The sequence below is a fragment of the Centroberyx gerrardi genome, chromosome 20, assembly GCF_048128805.1.
Source record: "Centroberyx gerrardi isolate f3 chromosome 20, fCenGer3.hap1.cur.20231027, whole genome shotgun sequence".
Taxonomy (NCBI): Eukaryota; Metazoa; Chordata; class Actinopteri; order Beryciformes; family Berycidae; genus Centroberyx; species Centroberyx gerrardi.
Genome location: NC_136016.1, coordinates 12863568 through 12885730, shown reverse-complemented (window position 1 = coordinate 12885730; position 22163 = coordinate 12863568). Strand labels below are relative to the sequence as shown.

Genomic DNA, 22163 nt, shown 5'->3' with positions numbered 1-22163 from the left:
TTGATAGAATTGATTTTGATTATCAATATTTCACCCAGTTGTCATTATATTTGTGTATAGAACTGCTGGATGGAAACATGAAAGGAAGGCTGCTGTCCTGATCGTTTCCTCTGTTATGAGTGCTTGTGACGACTACATTATATATTATATTGTCTCTATATGTCAGCTTAATAAAAACAACACTATGTAAATGATGGTTTTCAAATGGGTGAAATATCCTATAATGATCATCGTCATTTAGCAGAGTGATTATTTTGATTCATTGTTGGAGTCAAGCCAAGAGTTTTGGTCACTTTTTTTTTGCAGTTGTACTTGGCTGCAAAGGTAACAAAAACGACTTAATTACACTACAAGATACACAAATATGACAACAAAATATAGCTCTTTGAATTGATTAAAAATACATGCACTCATGATACTGTAAGGCTCTTTGGATAAAGTGTCTACCAAATGGCATATGTATGGATATGAGATACAGTAAAAGCCTGTTGTTTGACACACAGCAGTCATTTTGACGTGTCATAGCAGAGTAAACACAGGTGTAACTAATAACATTAATGATGGTTCCATTCCATTTAGGTGTTCCAGTGCATTCCAGTGAGCCAGCATGCACAACACCAGGCCCTGTCACTGGAACACCTAAATGGAATGGAACCATCATTAATGTTATTAGTTACACCTGTGTTTACTCTGCTATGACACGTCAAAATGACTGCTGTGCAAAAGGTCTACATGGTACCACTGGTCCTACTGAGCCAATCAGTTTTTCATTAAGATGACAAGCCTCAGGTGGGATGTTCTTAAAGCTGCACTCTCTCATCCTACAGACCTTCTGAGTGTCAGAAAACTGCCTCACAAATCAAGCTGAGCAGTATTTTTTTGGGAGAAGCTGTCGTCCGAGCCAAACTTTACAAATAAAGAATCCTCTACAAGATTAGGGTGGATGTGTTTCAAACAAAAAAAAAAAAAAGAAAAAGGCCTATTGTTGAGGATTTCCTCTCTTTAATTTGGCAGCAAAGGGAAAGAGTGGACATTTTGCCAGTTATAATCCTATCAAGGATGTAGTGGAGGGAAGACACACCTAAAAACAGTTTACCGCCCTTTTAATTTATGAAGTAGGCCTAGTGTTTATCCACCTTTATAGGCTGACATAAACATTCCTGATGTGAAATTCATAGTATAGTAAGTAGTGTCAAATTGATGAAAGTTACACAGATGTGAGGTTTTCACAAATAAATAAAATAATTATTATTTTTCTTCATCTTAGTTGCCTTATGATCACCAACTGTCAAAGTTTACCCACCTTACAAGTTACCAATACACCACTGCCATTTGTTGTACCCAAACCCTACTTAAGTGTTCTGCTCTAATAGAGTAGCCTATATTGTAAGGTGTAAATTTAAATATATAGATTATCCATTGCCATTTGATGGTACAGAAGCTGTTGATTGCAGAGCATGCAACTACCTCACACACTTTCACTTTACCAAATGTAGGCCAAAATAGTGTGATTATTGTAAATTAATTCATGTAGTCCCAGTAGTAAATAAAAAGGTGGGTAAACTATAACTCAGATTAGTTTAATGGTGAAAACTATGAATGTCACATCATAAACATGTACTGTATGTTAGCCAGCCCTAAAAGGTGGATTAACGCTCCTCACTCCACAGGTGGGTAAATTGAGTTAAGCGGGTTCACCCCCCTCTCCATCCCTGCCTGTGTACAGTGTGTCATCATGGTTTGCCTGTGGCCTGAGGTTAACTTGCATAACAACAGGTTGAATGCTACTGGGAGGAGTAAAGCAAACCAGTCCCGACGCCCCAGGGGCTTCAAGCCTGAAAAACACGTTTCGCAAATACTCCAGTCGGCTTTTCCTTCTTCAGCCTGGGCAGAGGCAGGTCTGCCCCCGGTCTAGGGTTTCCTGTTAGCATTCCCCGCTGTAGTGGTTAAAGTAAACAGTGTTTTTTTGTCGGGTTGAGGTCCCGCACTACTGTTCAGTCAGTCACCAGGTCTGAGATGGATGTTGAGAGCCGCGACGAGATGAGCGGGCTGGAGAGAAGCAACCACACGGCGTTTATAGACGACAACATCCTATATGTTTGGGGGGGTTACCAGGTAAGACACGTCGCTACATAATTATACCTCGGTGGGTTAGAGGAGTCTGCCAAGAGCCCCGGGAATGATGTCACGAGATAAATGCCATTAGTCTCGTGCCTTTTAAATTCTCCATTATCCTAATGAGAAGTCACTGGCGGCTGATATTCCCATAGGAAGTTGATGGTGACCTTAACTCCTATGGCATCACTACGATATTCCTATAACGACATATAGGCCTAGTTTGGCTGTGATTTGTATAGTGTCATTCTAAAATTTAACATTGATTATAGTTCTTTTTTAAAGGTTTACATTGGTGTATCTGCATAAATGTTCATAGAGAACAATGGTGACCAGCTGTTGAATGGGAAAACCCCACTGTTAAGCCAGTGGCACTCAAGGAGCCGCCATTGAAGCTTTAATTGCTAAGGAACAAGTTTTAGCGTGACCCCAGAATTGTCTAAGACATAATTTAGGCTACATTCTGCAAAAAAGTATATGAACAACACTGTATAACCAAGACTACAGCCAGACTTTGATGTCACCAAGATACTCTTGAGTATTGACCATGAATGACATTTACTTGTGTACATTTGTTTGAGGTTTTACCACCAAATGAACATTACTTCACAGTAGCACTAACAGTTTTTAACCAGAAAACATACAAAAATGCCTCTCGGCACTGTGCTGCTCCAGAAAGCAGCTCTAGAAAGTGTTGGATGGCATCATGGGCTTTGTTCTTAAGAGATGAAACTTTAATTGTTTCTTTGGGGAAATTGGTTAATGTTAATAAAGTTTACACTACCCAGGACCATTGACAGAATATAATTTAATTCACTAGGGTGACTTTTTCCTTTGCTAATAAATTTCCCAGTAACTTGTTAAGATGTAGGCTAAGTGTCATATGATGGTATATCTTGTCTTTGTTTCCTGACAGGTTGTTGCTGGAAATGACGTGGTGTTGCCCAGCGATGAGATATGGCTCTGTAATTTGGACAGCGGGGCTTGGTAAGATCAGGTCGTTCTATCAGCTGAGACACACGCTGTGTCGGGTTGACATCTAATCTGTGGCAGTACAGCATGTTTATTTCATCAAGTTCCTTAAAATGGATACAAACAAGATACTGTAACTTCCTCTAGCATACCAGTGGGATTTAAACTTCATGAAGACCAAAGAATAGGGTTTCAGAGGAATCAGTAGCAAATTGGAAACCAATAGCCTCTGACTTTTCATGAAGCAATTGGCTTAGGATCATAAATCCAGATCTTCTTTGATTGTGTTATACCTGCACATGATCAACAAAGATTGCTTTAACTCAAAATGAAACTCCAGCTACTAGCTATGTTATTGCTGTCTCTTCTAGTTTTACGGTTCGACTTTCACGGTGAGAAAGAGGGGAGCTCTTACTAAAGCCAGCCCCACCATCACTGAGTTTTACCTTTACATGTGTGTCCAACTTGCTCTCTCTCTCCTCCTCCTTCCTCTGTGTGTGTGTGTCAGGGAGCGGAGGGAGATTACCGGGGATTTGCCCTCACAGCTATCGGGCTTCTGTGGCTCTTATGTCAACAACACGCTCTACATCTTTGCGGGATGCGACCCCATTGGATACACCAACGATGTGAGTTGCCCCAGGCTGCTTGTAAAACCAGCTGTCCCTGACTCTGCTCTTAGGAATCACTAAGCGCTGATGAGAATGTGGGATAAGGACATGAATGTTGCCTGACGTGTTTCTTGTTTTTTTTCATGGCCGCATATTGATATGAAAGCTGTCTGTGAAATGCAGAACTTGCTGTAACTTGAGATTGGCTGGCAAGGCGGAGACAGATACAAAAACAGCAGCATGCAGCGTGTGGAAAGGGAGAGTTGGCAATGAAATGTGTGCAAAAATTGGTCGCAATGTGAGCTGTGAATGAGGCGCCTTGCTGTATCATTATCATTCCTTATCAAACGGTAACAAGTCCACACATCAGTGTTCACCTCAGAAATGAAAGGGCATTCTGAAGCAGAAGCACAAGCAGAGAGTTAGATGTAATGCTCAATATTTCATAGAGCCAACTTCAATGAATTTCGACTGAAATCGAGTAGGATTACAGCTTCCTCTTTAGCATAACATTTTTTTTTACATGCAGGAAACATATTTTTCCTTTTCTGCTGTGCTTCATTTAAGGAAAGTCTGGAATTTTTGTGCTTTTTCCAGTTAAATGTTGGCCTTAGTGATTCAGGGCCTCACCAACAATAATGGACGGCCATGTTATAATGCTCGGCTAATGCAGATGTCCCTTAGTTTGGCTGTATGAACTGTTGTGTTTATCTACGCTCCTGTTTGCAGCTGTTCAGCGTTGACCTCACGGAGCCGTGCTACACATGGAAGAGAGTGACCGACGCCAGAGGAACTACGCCCTCACCGCGAAACAAACACTCCTGCTGGGTACACAGAGACAGGTCAGCTGTCTGTCTGAATGCCTGTATTCCCGCCTGTCTGTGTGCACAATCGTCGTTTCCTCCCCCCCCCCCATCCACACCTAACAATGAGCTCCAGCCGAGCCATTTAATCGCTCACGCCCCAGCGAGAGCAGGCTTTTCACCCTCATACCTGAGGAATTGGTCATTTTGCATGCTAACGAACAACTCGCACCTCAACAGGAGGAGATAAAGAGGAGATGTTTTGGAATTTAATGTTTTTAGCCATGACCCAAGAAATTAGTTGAGGGTTTTGGAGGGATTTCCCCGTCTGCAGCATTGAGAAAATCTTTAATAATAACATGACAACTCTTTTGATCTTGCAAATTTCCACATTGCACTGAATCAAGAGAGTCCTTTTACAGTGGATTTCACCTCATGTTCTCTAGTTTTCACACTGTTTTGTGTGGTTAAAGTAGTGTTGTGTGAAATGGTGAAGGAGAAATTATGTATCCTTGTTTCTTTGGTGCAGACTAATCTACTTTGGAGGGTATGGCTGTAAGACCATAGGGGAGGTACGCAACACTTCATCGTCTAGCTTCGTCGTGGAAGAGACATCCTGGGTAAATAATACTACAACACAACAGCATTTTGTTCTCATGTATATCTTGGAGCCATATCAACCGATAGTCTGTCATTGTTTTATTCCATGGTAGTTTTGGTGTTATCTGGCGTATGCATGCTTCTTGAAATACTTTGGTAATCATATTATACTTTGACATATGAAGTTTGGTCATTATATTGTACTTTAGCATATGATCTTGGCATATATTTTGTTTTGGAAATCATAATCACACATCATCACCCTTTAGACAGTGATTGGGAACACGTTATTTAGGTGCTGGGGCTGGAACAACGAAGTCAGTGTTTTTGACACACATACTGCCACATGGAGTGTGCCAGAAACTCAGGTGAGTAGAACAACATGATTTTCTGCCTAAGCAATTTGATTGATAGAAGCAGGCTAGTAGTTGTAGTAGTTGCTAGTAGTTCTTATGCTGGATGCCACTGTGCAGGTTACCATTTTGAATAATGGAAAGTCCATAGCCGGTTCTTGATAATACTTTTCTGTACATTACAAGAGGCATGTCCAATAACATGTCACTGTTGTGTTTCCTGTATGTGATTATAATTCATTTCTGCCAATGAAAAAAAAAATACAATGGAGGGCAAAACATTTTAATCTGTTGATCTCAGACTCTTGCTATGATAGCTGCATAAGTTTGATGTCCTGTGATTTCAGCTGGTCACATAATTTAAGTGTCCAGTCTTAGTGTCTTGTGTTAAAATGGGATTTGGCTGATGCAGTTACCACATGGAAGGGCATCAATGCAGTGTGTCCCTCTTTGTTTTGATCAGGGTCCTGCCCCGGCGCCCAGAGGCTGCCATGCCAGTGCTCTTCTGGGGAACAAAGGTTTCATCTCGGGTGGCCTGGTGAGTTGGCTTGACATTGCTGAGCGTTTGGCTACACCGCCATGTATCTCTGACCATATGAATGGGAAAGCAGTATCTATACGCTTATAGTGATCAAATAGGAATTAAAGAAATAATTAGATGTTTTTTCTCTGGCATAAAATGTAATTTTCACTATAATGATACATCTTATGGCTTACATGACCAAGGTGGTGCCACTGAAATGGTAATCTTCAGAAAATACTATAATGACAACACTTTTATAGTGATTGCCTGGAGGGGTTAGAATTTCCTAACTCTAAAAAAGGCTTACTTTTACTAATACACATACACTTGATTGTTTCCAGGAAACCGAAGAGTTGGACCTGTTCTGCTTGGATCTGGAAACCTGGACCTGGACTCAATTGTAAAACTGCCTTCACTCTCACACCAATAGCATTGACTTTTTTTATTGCTTTTGATTTGTTAGCATATCTTTCCAGTGATTTACTGACCACAACTGCACTCTGTGTGTGTGTGTGTGTGTGTGTGTGTGTGTGTGTTACTCTCCACACCACCAGTGACCTGCCCCCTTCCTGCGTACCCCTGGGGCGCTCCATGCACACCTTGACCCCCACATCAGATCACACGCTGTTCCTGTTCGGCGGTCTAGGGACAGACGGAAATCCTCTGAGTAAGTCTAGGCCGCAGAGTAAGTATCGATCCCCTTTGTTTCTATGCTTATGAACCGAAGTCTCCGCGCTGCATGCTCCAAGTCTCCTGCTGCATGAGTAAGCCCTTTGCCTTATGTTGAATGTTGAAACATCACATTTCATCTGCATGATTTCATAATCGTCATGAACCTCCATCGGCCTCGGCGAAATGTGCACAAGGTTGAAGGACATCTTTAACGCAACTCTGATAACAAAGGATGTCCTTCCCTCCCATAGACTGCTCTAGTTTCCCAATAGGACCGAAAGGAAGGCTCCCTTTTTTAGTTTAAAGCTTCTTTCATCATAAAACCTTTCCCTTTAGGTGATGCCTGGCAGTTTGACACGCTGAAGGGAGAGTGGACAGAGAGGACACACCCACACAGTGACAAGCCCAGGTATTCCCCCACCCAGCCAGCCAGCATTAGGACAAACACCTCTAACGTAGCAGGATTTTTCAGGATTTCACATGAACACACACACACACCATGTTGTTTTGTGTTATGCAGTCATTGGAAATCTATTAAAATGCTATACATTCCTGCTCCTCAATGTCCTCCCCATAGTAGGAAATTACTAAAAGATGCAAGCTTGAGGAGAACATGGTAGAGATGCACCTTTAGTGATCATATAGTAGTAGGTAAATGTCTGCCTTAGCATTACAGTTTACCTTCTGCCTCATGTTTTATCATTTAGAAAAAAAATCAGCTTTTTTACTCCTAGAATCTCTGTGAATGAAGGCTCTTAAAGAAATGGATGATAGAGATTTAAAGGCATTGCATTCAAGTGAAATGCATTCAATACGTTTCTGCTGAGGTGGGACCGCTGTACCTTTTTCCTGATGAAGAGTTTACATAGACACAGCATCTGAAAGGAGCAACAGCTTGAGTTATCAGTTTCGGTGCCAACCCCAAGAGAGGTGAATACAGCTCGTGGTGTTGTGTAAATCAACATCTGATTGTATACTCGTATTCGCCTGTGTTCACCCTCCCCAGGTTGTGGCATACAGCGTGTCAGGGCAAGGACAATGATGTGGTTGTGTTCGGGGGAAGCCGCAACTTCTCCATCCTTGTGGACTCGGTATGTGACAAGAAAACCCCTATTCAGGAAAATGGGTTCATTTGTATTTTTCAAATTTGGGTTCTACATTTCCTGGGCACATTTTCAAATAATTTTATCTAAGATTTTAGGGTTGATTTTCCTAACTGAAGTCTTTACATTAGTACATCAGTATTTGAAAGGTTTATTTTTAGGTCCACAGTAAGGTCTTAGTGACTATAACATTGGGCAACGTAAGCTCTTTCCAACATCTCTTTTCTTCCATAAAATCCCCTTCACCAATGTTTTTGCAGAGTGTACTAATTATAACCCACTGATTGAGTAAAATTGTTGCACAAAGAAAGCTCAAGTGGTTTTAAGGGCTCAGAGAGGTGCACTCACATGTGCTAATCTACAGATTTCACACATGGACTCGACAGATTTCACACATGGACTCAACATATTTCAGATAACTGTATAGAACGTAACTGTGATGTAGTTTTTTGAGTCTTAAGGGTCAAACACCCTCTGAGATTGTGTAGGTTGCACTTATTGAAATGAAAAGGGGGGACGTTTTGCTAGATTGTCAAAATAGCAAAATGATTTATACATGGGATCATACAAAAAAATATATTTTCCGTCCCCCACATTGCTGTTGTCAGACCACAAACTAAGTTATACTGTAATAACGAAAAGAATCCTTATTTTTTTCACGGACATTCGTGTATTTTTGAAATTATACAATAGGGATTTAGCAATTTTCAAGAGTCATGAAATTCACTCAACACATACATAACCATGAAAACATCCAAAGTAGGAAAAAGAAAGCCACTCAAATTGCAGTTGTATTGGTTTTCCGCAACGGCAGCAAATATACAATACACATTCATCCATCCATCTAACCGTCCTCACGTCAATGTTGTCAATTCTCTTGATGTCAGGTGGCTGTTCTGAGGTCCCCATGGCAGCATCACTGCAAAGATGTGCTGATCTTCCAGACCCAGCCATACTCCCTCTCCAGGTAAGAAGAGCTTGCGAGGTTCATTTCTGATCTGATTCTGTATTCATATGGCAGTGGTGCATCACCACAGGATGGAAGTTACCACCACTGCTAGAGAAAATGTGAAATTCAAATCAGCATTGTAATTTAGTCTTACTATCATAAGTGTAGTCCAAATGTTTTAGAAGTAATGATTTTATTATGATTAACAGACACTTTTAGCACTACAACCTCAACTTGAAACATAACTTAGACTCAAACGGCAACAGATATGGGACAAAACTAGAATTATCCCCCCCAGACACCAGAGCTGCAACATTACAGAGGAAACACTGTGATCTACTGTATTAACAAGCCCCACAGCCATATCTGTGGCCCAAAATAGAAGTATTAGGTGTTCAAAATGTAACCAATCACTCCAGTTTTATATTTTGTATGTTGGAACAGTGTGGCTCTTGTAACTTGTGTTGTGTCACTTGCTAGTCACATGCATTTCTGTTTGCAACTACAGTATGTACAAGTCAGTGGGCTTGGCAGCATGTGTGAGCATGTTTGCATGTCTCCATCCACTTTGCATTCACACATGATTAAGTGATTTAACAAAGTCCACAGTGACCATATAAACACTAAGAGCTATTTATACTCTGAGCTGCATGGCTCCCTGTTGGAGCAGTGTGCAGGTGCACATTACAGCAAATGGGACATGTCGTTATGCTAATGAGCATTACCAAACTGCCTCTCTCTACTGTATGGGCAGCACATGAGGTCAAGTCATGTCATACCAGTAAAGTCATACTGTGTTCATTAATGCTTGGACCAAAGGTTAGATAATTATACTTAGTGGTGGCGTTTCTTTCTTATTCCCATGGATAACTGGTCAAATGTAGATAATGTTGAGATCATGTTGTGAGTTTGATAGCATAAAAAATTTCAGCTATCTAAAACATCAACATTTAACATCAGGTCCTTATCAAAACACGCTCCTTGGTGAGAGTCGAAGGAAAAACAGGCAAATAATGACGCAGTACAACAGTGGTGTGTAGAACAGCATGTCAGAAAAGCACGGCTCATCAGTCCTTGTCAGAGCTGCACTAGTTTTTCCATTATTTCATTCATTTTTAACTGTATTTTTAACCTGTGTGTCTTTCTCTCCTCTCTAGATTGTGTGAGGACTTCATAGGAAAACATGCAGAGCTGATCGGAGAGCAGCTGAACTGGCTGCCACCAAGGCTGCGGAAGAGAGTCGACAAGAGATTTGCCTTTTTCTCTGCTAACAAGCCAATGCTTACAGCCTGATTTTAGAGTGACAGGATTACATGACTTCTGAGCTGATAGACGGGTGTTACCAAATTATATTCATTTTTGTGTCAATGTGCTTTTGTGTTTGCCTGATAGACTTAATTTCATTCCTCTTTGTTAAACTAAAAGACCATGCAACTGAAGCTTCGCTATTTTAACTTCCATGTTGGTGCATTAGCTTTAAGAAATACCTCATTTGTAAATACTGTCTTTTTTTTAACAACCAATTGTGATTCGTCAAATGTTAGTCCAGTTGTTCTAGTTGGACAATGTGCAATCTTTGTTTATGTTTGATTAAAAAATATTGATATGTTGTTTATTATTAAACTGAAGAAACTGTACCATTTCATTGATTTCATATGTTGTAAAACAAAACCAATCGACAGAGGGGAAAAAAACAAGATTTATTTAATCTAATTAAGTTAAATGGTTTAATTACAAAATGCATGATATTTTTTCTTTTCAAAATCATATGAAACATTAAGCGTTTTATAGTGTCACAACAACAAGTCCCAACCTATTCGTCGGTAACGGTTCTTTGGCTGTTTAATTGCTGCTAAGTACAGAACATTACAGATTACTGGGACACTTGAACGCATCTGTTTCTAGCAGGCCAAAGGCAGGATGCCCTCTGCTGCCTCAGGACACATCTAGGACAAACTGCTGGATGCTACAATACACTATCAGCATCACCTAACATCATATTTTGGAACAGTTTTTAAACACTTTGAATTCAGCTATGCAGGGAAGTAGACATCTTATGGTCATGTTTTACAGTTCCCAATGTAAAGACCTGGGTGCTGAAAATGGATAATTGTTCAATTACCTGAGAAAGATGAAACTTGTATATGTGTAATGTACAGCAGCATAGGGACAGGGATGTTTATGATCAATGTTTCCGACTAAAAAAAAAAAAAATTCTTAAGGCTGTGTGAATTTATTCCCTCTGCCCTCTCCTCACATTTCCTCTCCTTCTGATAATTTCTCATTTATTTATATATATTTATATTCAATAACGATAAACTTCAACATTACAGATAGAAATCCCCCTAAAAATAACCATCTAAAATATATTTTACATGACTGTTTTTTGCCCAGCTTCACATATTGATCATCACATTCAACTCTGGAGAGGTAAAACAATCGAAGCAGAATGCACATTCCTATTCTTCACAATACCGTTTGATCTCAACATAGTAACTTTGTTCTCCCCTGAAACATTTCAGTGACATTTCACCTTGGTAGACTAGCTTCACTTTTTAGTGCACATAGAGTTCATGAATGGTTAACCACTAACACTTGCTCTGGGGACCCATAATCAGTACAACTTGTTTACTTTTGTTTTGTCTAAGAATGACACTAATGACAAAAATACAAGCAAGGCAATGCAGATAAACAGGTAATAGCACCTGTCTACACTCCCGAAGGCAGTTAATGCCGGAGGCTGACTGCCCCCTGAACTTCTATGGAGGTGTGCATGCTGAAAAGTGAAACCCGTCGACCAAACTGAAATGTGTCTTGTTGGTGCTCGGTTGTCTCAGACGGGCCGGACGTAGTTGGCGGGCAGCATGCCCTGCTGGCCGGTGCGCTGGTTGCGGCCGTACATCCATCCTTCATCTATCACCTCAGCGTCTGAGATCAGATCCCCTTCCTGCAGAGAAACCTCATCTGCATCTGCTGCCGTGTAGCTGTACAGGGCCTGGTACTGCTTCTGAGACACACACACACACACACACACACACACACAGAGCATATCAATTCACAGGTGCATTGCTACACACTCGTGCACCAGGACTCACACAGCAAATGCATGCAAATCACACACACATATGCACAAAGCCCATATATTCACAGATGCATTGGCACGCCCGCAAGTTGTACACAAACACACACACACAACATATACATGCACAACAGGTACAGATGCACAGGCACATATAGGAGTGCACACCAAGATGATTATTGTAAACTAAAACTAGATGGTTGCTAAGGTGTATCTAGATGGTTGTTACGGTGTTTCTAGGTGGTAGCTAGGGTGTACCAGGCGGTTGCTATGGTGTTTCTGGGTGGTTGCTAAGGTGTACTAGGTGGTTGAAGTAGAGTCAAACATTCTACATTTTAGTGTATGATCCTTACCCCTCCACTGGGTGGTGCTACAGCAGCAGGGCGCTGACTGAATGTTTGAGGTTGAGGGTTGGATGGTTGCTGCTGTTCATAGTCTACACAACACACACACACACACACACACACACACACACACAAACACAGAGTTAGATTGAGCAAACACAGCAAAACACAGATGGTTTAATAAGTGAACCTAAAAGAGAGGTTGTGCGGTATCATAAAGTGTGTGTGTGTGCGTGGAGAGATGGATGTGCCATACCTTGCCTATTTTCAGGGGGAGGTGCATCACTCCGAATCTTGCTCTTCTCAAATTCCTCATGGTACTTGATCTACACACACAGACATTGACACACACAAAAACTATGTTAAGTCCACCAGGGGTCGCTACACCTCAACACTAACCGCCTCTCTCTCTCTCTCTCTCTCTCTCTCTCCCCCTGGGCCGTCTGTGAGAGGTAGCACCATTTTAGGAGGTGTTGAGGGATGATGAGGGGATATCTCAGCCACAAACGCATCAAGTTACTATTTGAGAGGTTTTCAGATGAGTTATATTTCCAAATCTTACAATCTAAAGAGTGTAAGCAGGAGAGTTGTGTGTACCCATGGTTTAAAACAGTAGAGGATGTGTATGATGGGGCAACCTATGACATTCACACTTGAAATGATTAAAACTGACTGCACAAATGAGACTACAGTGGCTGCTGAAAAACTTTCAAAACAGACTTGAGACCAACCTCTTCTTTCATTATAATATTGTTCCATATCAGCCACATTACTACTATGTATTACTACATACTGCTGTCCACTGATGCTACAAAGCAGCTGCATGCATCTGTTTCCCAAAGGCAGTCTAGAACATAGACAAGACTTTGTAGCAAATAAAAAGTTTAATTCCAAAACTCTAATTTGGGAATACAGTTATAGCTGAAATCCATAACTTAGGCGACTGTGTCAAAAATACAGATGATACTATCCTGAAAAAGGTTACTAAATGCTAAGAAAAGGTCAAAGCAAGAAATATTCCATGATTTCAATTTATGTCCAACAGTCATTTTGTCAGAGGAAGTTATTGGAGAATGTTTTGTTTTGGAATGAACCTCTTGAAATAACTCTTTAGCTGAGAAGCTGGTATGCAAGCAGTGTAAAACTACTGGAATGCAATCACAGCTTTAAGGGGATTGAAGAGGGAGGAACTGATCTGTTGTCCTCAACAGACCTCAGGAGGAACAAATAGGCAGAGCGCTTGTCAAGAAAAAGACGAGAGGAGAGAGAGAGAGAGAGAGAGAGAGAGAGAGAGAGAGAGAGAGAGACTGAAAAAAATTAAGAAATTAGCAGAGGATGAATGTTAAGAGAGGAGAGGGAGGATGGGAAGTTGAGATAAAAGAAGGAAAGAAAGAAAGAAAGAGAGAAAAAAATAAAGAAAGACCAATGGAAAAAGAAGTTGCTAGATTTTGGCCTCTTGAGACGCAGCTTATCGCTCGTCATTCCTTTCTGCTACTACTGCTCCCATGAGAGAGGAAAAAGAGAAAGTGTGTGTGTGTGTGTGTGTGTGTGTGTGTGTGTGTGTGTGAGTGAGTGTGTGTGTGTGCAGCAGAGAGCAGAGAGCAGAGAGCGGACGTTCACTTTGTGTCCACAGCTGAGAGACTTTGACCATATAGGGCAGCCGCTCCTCTGCGGACAGGGGAGAAATGTTTGAAATGTCTGTGCAGGCTTGTATCCCCACATCCTCCGCCGGCTCCCGTCTGGAGCCGCTCTGCCCGGACATTCATCAGCTTGTAGTTTTAGTTTTTAGTTTCACGAAATTCTGAAACGGCTCCTGCAATTGGACTGCAGTGATTTGCTGTTGTGTCTTAGGAAAGTGAAATGAGTCTGTGTGTTTGTTTCATACCAGTGGGGGAGAAAGATGGACTTGTTGACTGCAGCTGGCCATTTCAACTTTTTTTTTTTTGGTCCCTAGGGGCAAAAAACTATTTGCTCTCCAGAGTTTTATGAACTGATTGTTGTTTAATTGTAAAGTTAGGATGAGAAGGAGTTCCTTTTCTGAGCAGAAGTCAAAAAAAGATTTTGAAAGTGATGTGAGAATAATGTGAATCATTTGATTGTGATGAAAATACCGATGATGGACTGCGATGCCTCTTGGACTAAGGAGAGGTAATGAAGGACTCAGGTTAACATCTAGTTTTAGAGGTCGAACAGGACTTACGTTACTGATCTGGTCTTGCGTCTTCTTCACTCTCTGCATCTCTGGAGTGTCGGCCACCACGCTGAAAGCCTTTCCCTTGTTCTTTTCAAACTCCTCCTTGTAGATCGCCTGTGAAGTTTGAATCGATCAGGATTTAAGGAAATCGATCTTATTTTTAGATGGATGACACAGTGGGGTAGAGAGGGTTTCATTCGGTTCGTTTCTCAACCCACAGAGGGTTGCATCCTCCAAATCATGTTAGAGTTATTAGGTTATGCCGCGTTCTGGTCAAATTGGAAGAAGCAGACGAATGGAATGACATCTCTTTGCCAAAACTATTTGAGGTGTCCACGTGTTTAATTTGTTGGAAAGTTAGATAATTTGGATTTTTATTGTCTTGGACTGCTGACATCTGTGGCTTCACTACAGTGTTTACAGCCTGTGTTGACACACTTCTGCAATTCATGACAAGTGGGAGACATCGGAGTCCGCAAAAAATCCCCACGTCCTACTTCCTAATCAGCAGGAATCACTAGGAGGTTGACGTGAATGGTTTTCCCAGTTGGCAGCTCGTATTTACAATAAATCCAACGTGACACGAACGCAGCATCAGTTGAGAAGAGCATAGGAATAATTTAGTACAGACACAAGGCACATATTTCATAAAAACACATGCAGATACACATATTTTAACACAGTTCTCGTGTCTTTCAAATGATTGAAAATACCAGTTATGGAGCATCTTTCTTTTCAAACTCCTCTGCCTGTAAATTTTCAATTTATCAGGATTTAAGAAAATCTATCTTATTATTAGAATTAATGACCTTTTATTTTCCTTAAATTACACAATATGTATAGAAAGGGTTTCATGATAATCCGTTAGGTTCATTTCTCAGCCCGTAGAGGGTTGAAAATGGAGAAATCACCACAAGGAATTTAGGAATGTAGTATGTGCAAAGATTTACTAAATTTAGATATACACACACACACACACACACACACACACACACGCAAGCTGTGCTAAACGAACATTTCTTCATTAATGTTTATGCCCATGGGAAAACATTACTCAAAATGTTTATTTCATAGAAATTCAGATACCCCCCTCCCCCTTTCTCTCTCTCTCGCTCACACACACACACACACACACATGCACACACAAATGAGTCATATACTTGCTATGAGGAATATGCTGTCTCAGGGAGGGAGCTCGCCTGCCTAGACTTTTATGGTTATAAACAAAGAGCAGGGTTGCCTGGATGGGATGAAGGGAAAGGAAGGAGCGAGAGAAAAGGAAACAACTCTTAGTGTAAACTTTGACCATGATGTAATGTTATATGCTTGTTTTAAAAAATCATTTTACCGCAAATGGAACAATTTGTAGATCCTAAACGTCTTTACAACTAGAGTTTTCCCAACTCTTCAATCAGGTGCAACACCACTCAAAAAAAGCAAGAATTGATTCACATGTTTAGAGTCTACTTCTTCAATTTTTTGCATCCATAGTTCATGAAAATGGATTTGATACATTCTGTTCTTCAGTGCGATGCCCATGCCATGCCCACGTTTCATGTTTAAGATTTGTCTTACATTCGTTATATATTTTCAGTTCACTTTTGTTTGGCACATTTGTAAAAAGCTGGTTCTCAGTAATGTTATGTCATATCTGATTTATTCTGTGGAAGTTGGATGAGCAGAGGAGAGAGAGCAATGAGTCCACTTGAAAGGAATATGTCATTCCTGTGGGGCCCAAGTGCTAACATTAAACACATGTGGTGTGTTTTCTTTGAGCATGCTTACACACACACACACACACACACACACACACACACACACACACAGGCTAGAGAGATATAAAGCAATAAGCACAGAGACAGGACAGTAGAGACACAGCATCATACAGAGATTATGTGGCCATGTGTCAGATGATAAGTGTACATGCTTAATCAATATGCTACGATAAGTAAATCACCGATATAACTATAGATATCTATGCAACATTTTTTTATTTTTTTCAAATTTAAGACTATGCAGATGAGTTTTAGCCTGTGTTTTCCCTTTTCTTTTTGCAGCTGTTTAGCAGTTGGTTTTAGGGTTCGGGTTAGGAAAAGGCTTCATATGTATATTGAAGTTACATCTAAATCTCCCATCATGCATCTGTCCTGCACTAGCACTTGATAATGGCTGCTGCAGCCCATTCTTTCTGTGCCACTGAAGTGACATATTTTAACAGTCTCTGTCTCTCAAATGATTGGGTGCCAGAACGAACTGTGCCTTCTGATGGCTGGAAAGTAAACCGATTTGAATTTTCTAGACAATTCCTCTCAGCAGTGGAGCACAAGTGAAGTATTACAGTACAGTTTGCACAGTGCGTGCAGCAAATATGGGTCTTCTATGGCTACGTCTTTATCTCCAACAGTTGCAGAGTGCTGTACCTCTGATGAGGAGGATTGCCTTTTCTCACTAGATTAAAGACACAAACCGCCTCACAAATCCCTCGGTAGAAATTCATTTAGTCTCAGCAAACATGCAGCCTTAAAAGGACATACTGACAGTTTGAGTTTGAACTTTTTTTTTTCTTCTTTTTCATGTTGGAGGAAAACGTTTCTACCTTTTGCAGCCAGTGGCGCCCCTTTCAGTGAGAAATGCAAACAATGTCATGCCATTTTAGTGAAACTGAAGAAGGAAACCCCCCCCACCAACTACAGTTCTAAATGTCAAGGTATCCCTTTAATTTTGCGTGACTTGGAGGACTTAGTGTGATCAGATTAGAGTTTAAGAACAGTGAAAGCAGCCAGAGAGGCTAAATTGAGCCAATGCCAGAGAGAGAGAGAGAGAGAGAGGGAGGGGTTGCGTGTGTGTATGCAAAAGTAACTACTGCACTGTGTATTACGACAAAGGGTGTGTCTATCTGTGTGTGTGTGTGTGTGCACTACAGTTTATTTATGCCCCAGAAAGCAGAATTTCAGCCTGAATTGCTCAGGTTTGACTTCCTCAGATTCAAACATATTCTTAAAAAATACTGTTTTTAGCAAATTGTCATCAAGAAAATTAGGAGACACTTTTGGCTTTAGTTGGTTTGGACTCACGAATAGTTTGGATACGGACAGATTATTCAGGTTCTGTGTCATTCTCTGGCCTGAGTCGAGTTCTTATTTTAGTATTTGGTCAAAGGGCTCATTTAATTGATCGAAGGAATCCAATTGTCATGACAGCGGAGCCGAGAGCTTTGTCCTCATCTCCTGCTGTGTGACAGATAGAGAGCTGAGTAAAGGAGACAGAGGGAGGGAGGGAGAGAGAGAGAGAGAGAGAGAGAGGAGAGAGAGAGAGAGAGAGAGAGAGAGAGAGAGAGAGAGAGGCAGAATCATGATGACGCAACAAGATTAGCTACAGTGTCTGTCAGTGAAAGAAGACAGGGATTGAGTAGGAGTGATAGTGGTGAGAGACAAGTGACAAGATTATGTTATGTAGAGGTGTGTGTGTGTGTGTGGGTGTGTGTGGGTGTGTGTGGGTGTGTGTGTGTGTGTCTAACCTGGCTATTGAGCATGGTCTGCTGTTTGAGACGGAGATTCTCGGGGGTGTCATTCACTACGGTGAAGGAGGTTTTGGGGTAATGGCTGGAAAAGATCAGCAACAGAAAGATGATATGAATGTTTACTCTCTCTCTCTCTCTCTCTCTCTCTCACACACACACACACACACACACACACACACACACACACAAGCTTATTACTTATAATTTATTTACCTCCTTAACTTTCATCAATCTTTAGTCTTCTATGGTACTTTGTCAGAAAGGCTACAATATATGTTTGAAAACCAGGTTGTGCTATCAGACACAGTCGTTGAAATCAGACAATGTTGTAGTGACAGATAAAAGACACAAAGGTCAGCAGCTGACATACAAACCTTTCAGCAGCACTGAGGTATTTCTGGAATGGTGTCTGTTTTGTAATGCATATTCAAACTTTGCATAACCACTGAAACAGTGGCAGATTACACTGAGGAATTTCCAAGGTCATATGATTCTGTCTGTCTGTTCACGCTTCTCTTTTCCATCACCTTGACACACAGTAGCTTTGACTGCTCATTTGTATGTGTGTCTGTACCACTGTGTAAATCACTGTGTAAATGGATGCTTATCCCACCAATGACACTCAAACGATAACTGATCAATACCGCCTATAAGGGACAAAAAAACTTGTATTGCATCACATTCTATCATATTGTATCATATTGTATTGTATTGACTTCAAATTCCAAAACACAAGTTCAAATAATTTCTGTTGTCAAATGTTTTGAATATGATTTTACTTTCATAGATGCCATTTTGTTCATGTTTTGAATCTGATTTACCTTCATAATCAGAAAGATTGAACGTCACTGCTGCAACTCAATGATTACAAGGTAAATAAAAATGGCTGTTCACCCAACCAAAAGTTGTCCTGTGAGTGCAAGGGTCATCTTAAGTGTCATGAGGATGATCGATGTGCTGTAAACACTCACATAGTGCAGTAAGGCTTCTTGTTAAAGCCTTTGTAGGTTGTCATGCTCAGGGCCATCTTGCAAACCTCACAGCTGAAACAGCCCTTGTGCCAATACTAGGGAGAGAGAGAGAGAGAGAGAGAGAGAGAGAGTCAAAATAAAGTTTTTATCCACTGAAAAACTGTGTGTGTCAACGGTGTTGATTAGTTTTTGTTCGGGCACCAGCCAGTAAAACATTCTTACTTCGGGTTGACTCAGTCCCACTGAGAGTTGCTCATGTCCGTGACCAAACTATGACTGTTTCAATTTGTGCACTTGCTGATCCAAATAGTAATGGGGACTTAAATGTAACTTGCAATGACAGCATGGGAAAATTCCATTTCATTCAGCATGAGAGCACAGCTGTGCCGCTCTCAAATTAGAGAGGCATGGGAAATGTAGTCTTCAAAGTGTAATAGATGCTTGCAGTGCAACATTACTTTATGTGGTTGATGTTAAAGGGATAGCCAACTAACATATGCAATTTCTCATTAAAACATTTTTTTTTTTTTAGTCATTGTTGGGCGTAAAGAACAACACAAAACTACAAGAATCTGAAGTTGTTTCTACGCTGGGAAAAGCCTGTCAGTTGATTTCTGGAGCAGCCAAATGAGCCGTTTTGCTGCGGATTAAAAACTAGTTCCACACATAAGAGTGGGGGAATCCAATCAGAACACGACCTCTCTCTCTCTCTCCAGTGTAGAGTGAACCTTGTTTGACCAAGGTTTGTAGCAATGTGTGTTTGTAACTAATCTGACTAATCTATGCTGACAAAAATGATTGTTGCTGGCGAATGTTTTAGTTCCAACTAGACTGAGCTAGCAGAGCTGTGTTTTGTGTAAAAGATTTGGAACGCTCCTGAGCCTCGTTTGGAGAGAAGAGTTACAGGAGGGGGGGAAGGAGCAGATGAGGAGGGGGGATTTTTTTTGTTCTATACTTTCAAACTCTTGCTCATTTCTCTAAAGTTGCCTACCCCAGCTTTAACCAACATATGTCATAGGCGTCAGTCAATTTAGGCCACGGCCACACGCTTCAGGCAAAGTTAACGCCCAGAAAATCTCTCTTGAATTGTAAACACGACACCCAAAAGTTCCATTTTATTACAGCGATTGAATGTTAGGAACACTCAAATCATGGTGGATGATGAACATAGTACTCAAGAGTGACACTAAATAAGAAAAATAACATTTTTAACTGGGTTGACCATCCCTTTTAAAGTCTAATGCCTTATCACACACGCACACACACACACACACACACACACACACACACAAACCCAAATGCCATCTACGTTTTTTTTTTTTTTTTTTTTACATTTTGAGGTTTGTGGTCTGTGCTTATCTACAGGATGTGGTTTTGCTTCTCATCACTCCCTGCATGTGTGTGGTGTGTGTGTGTGTGTGTGTGTGTGTGTGTGTGTGTGTGTGTTTAAGGTCACATACAATATAAAAATAGTAGAGTGTAAGACAAAATGAGCTATGCACCATGTTTAAAAATGACAGCAAGTCTCCCTAAATGATTGCTGATATGAAAGTAAACATCATTTAGGAGAAAAAAAAATCAGCTATTTGTTAATTAAAGACTTCTGCCCTTAAAATACTGAAAAGTTTAGCACTATTGATGACTTTCAACTATAAGATGATGAATTGTAATTAATTTATTGGTTAATAAATCAACTGCTTTTTCCTTAAAGAATGTAGCCCACTTTGCTCATCTTGTTCATAATACAAACTGCGGCAATGAACACAGAAAGAAATCAAAAAGCTATAATGGGCCTAAAAAACTAGAGTAATCCTATGGTAAGTTTTAGAAGAATACTATACAAATATCACAGCAAAACTATACTCTAAACTATAAACTATAGAAAATATCCTTAGGGAATATTAGTGATACCATAAGAGATTAAAAAAAAAAAAAATTAGCAGAAACAACGATGAAATCACTATTGAGCATCACAGACACACTATAACTCCTGATTGGAATATTTATTGGAATATTATAGTGATTTATCCCTTACCTTATCAAGGCAATTTATTTTTTCTGTGGGATAAACTGCTTTATTGCATCTTCCACACGGCGGATTCATGGTGCAGGGACTTTTCACAAAAAATATGCACTGATCCAGAAAAATGTCGCAAGTGTTAAGAAGCAGCGGTCAGATTGTGAAGCCAGCTGGGCAGAAGACCGAACTCTTCTTCTTCTTCATCTTCATATGCAGGCATGTCAATTTATATACGTACGCGGCCAGGAGACGAGGAGGAGTCACTGAAGTTTTTTTTTTCGGACGGGGAAAGCGCAAGGCTTAATGCTGCCTTTACGTGCTATCACAATATAGTAATTTCAAAGTGTTTTACACGAACCACCAAACAAAGTGGTAAATAAGAATGGGAAGCATTGAATTTTCTATGAGGCCCGAGTTGCCGAGGTGTGACGTTTAGGGACAGAGAGCATGTGAGAGATGTGTAGTATACCAACATTTGGCTAATAGATTAATTAAAACCGTAATAACATATGTGATCCGCATGTTCTCCTTTTCATTCTGCGCCTGCATCACAAAGTACGTGCCGCTTGATTTCTAAAATAAAACACTCACCAAAATACTTTTATTACAGCGTCCATATTGTTAGTATTTCCGACCAAAACGCACGTAAATAGGTTACAAGTTGCAGCCTATTTACGATTTCACACCTCGAATTAGGAGATTACGAGGAGCACCTGAAGGCACCATTAGACCCTGCAAGGGGAATCCGTAATAACCTTATAAGGAGTAGCAACAAGAGAAAATGTAAGACAGACACGAGAGTAGCCTTATGATAAAGACCTGTAATAATCATATAATACATTCTAGAAGGAGACTGTACAAATATCGCAGAAAAACTGTAATTCCTTATAGGACTTTTGGAGGATTATTATAGTGATAAGTAGGATACTCTCACTATAAATTCACCAGAGTCCCACAGAATCCTTCTATTTGGGTCCCTATAGGATATTAAAATGTATGTGAAATATTGACCTACATTAACTAGTTAGGGATGAATGGTGCACGCATTAAAATATACACAAAGCCAATGTTATAAGTAGACTTAAAGACAAGCAACTGCACAAACATTTTGCTTGGGATTGGAAACTGTATTTCAGATTGATGGTCATTGGAAAGTCCTCGGTTCACACAGTTCAAGTTTATCTAAGAGTTTGTCGCCCCCTCCCGTACAAGGAAGGCTATTACAAGTGGAGCCGCCATGTCGGTCTTCTACTGTGAATGACAGTGAATGCCGCGTTTGCCGCGAGCTCCGGTTAGCTCTAAAACACGTTGTGTCATAGCAATATCCAGGTGTGGTA

The 22163-nt window shown here is 40.5% G+C and overlaps 2 protein-coding genes across 3 annotated transcripts; one reads left to right on the top strand and one right to left on the bottom strand.

The window, feature by feature from the left end:
- The first annotated feature begins 1895 nt into the window (after positions 1-1895).
- On the top strand, positions 1896-10417 carry LOC139920120 (kelch domain-containing protein 1-like). 2 transcript variants are annotated; one of them, XM_071910050.2, is made up of 13 exons: positions 1896-2115; positions 3032-3102; positions 3596-3713; positions 4425-4537; positions 5028-5118; positions 5368-5466; positions 5915-5989; positions 6316-6374; positions 6529-6641; positions 6983-7055; positions 7653-7737; positions 8637-8716; positions 9856-10417. In XM_071910050.2, exons 1-13 carry the CDS (start codon positions 2017-2019, stop codon positions 9989-9991), a joined length of 1212 nt encoding a protein of 403 aa, XP_071766151.1. In that variant the 5' UTR covers positions 1896-2016; the 3' UTR covers positions 9992-10417. The 2 variants fall into 2 exon arrangements, with proteins under 2 accessions (XP_071766151.1, XP_078146818.1); XM_078290692.1 differs by having other exon boundaries at positions 6529-6659.
- On the bottom strand, positions 10380-21025 carry LOC139920119 (LIM and SH3 domain protein 1-like). Its single transcript, XM_071910048.2, has 7 exons — positions 20842-21025; positions 18807-18901; positions 17833-17917; positions 14322-14429; positions 12378-12447; positions 12131-12213; positions 10380-11705 (listed from the first exon to the last, which is right to left on the bottom strand). The coding sequence occupies exons 1-7, from the start codon at positions 20908-20910 to the stop codon at positions 11532-11534; spliced, it is 684 nt and encodes a 227-aa protein (XP_071766149.1). The 5' UTR covers positions 20911-21025; the 3' UTR covers positions 10380-11531.
- Between the last annotated feature and the right edge of the window lie 1138 nt (positions 21026-22163).

Coding starts and splice junctions, on each gene's coding strand:
- LOC139920120 (XM_078290692.1), top strand. CDS start 2,017: ATGGATGTTGAGAGCCGCGACGAGATGAGCGGGCTGGAGAGAAGCAAC. Junction 5,990..6,315: donor GTTTCATCTCGGGTGGCCTG/GTGAGTTGGCTT, acceptor GATTGTTTCCAG/GAAACCGAAGAGTTGGACCT. Junction 6,375..6,528: donor ACCTGGACCTGGACTCAATT/GTAAAACTGCCT, acceptor CCACACCACCAG/TGACCTGCCCCCTTCCTGCG.
- LOC139920119 (XM_071910048.2), bottom strand. CDS start 20,910: ATGAATCCGCCGTGTGGAAGATGCAATAAAGCAGTTTATCCCACAGAA. Junction 14,430..17,832: donor AGACCATGCTCAATAGCCAG/GTTAGACACACA, acceptor CAAACTTCACAG/GCGATCTACAAGGAGGAGTT. Junction 12,214..12,377: donor TCCCCCTGAAAATAGGCAAG/GTATGGCACATC, acceptor TGTGTTGTGTAG/ACTATGAACAGCAGCAACCA.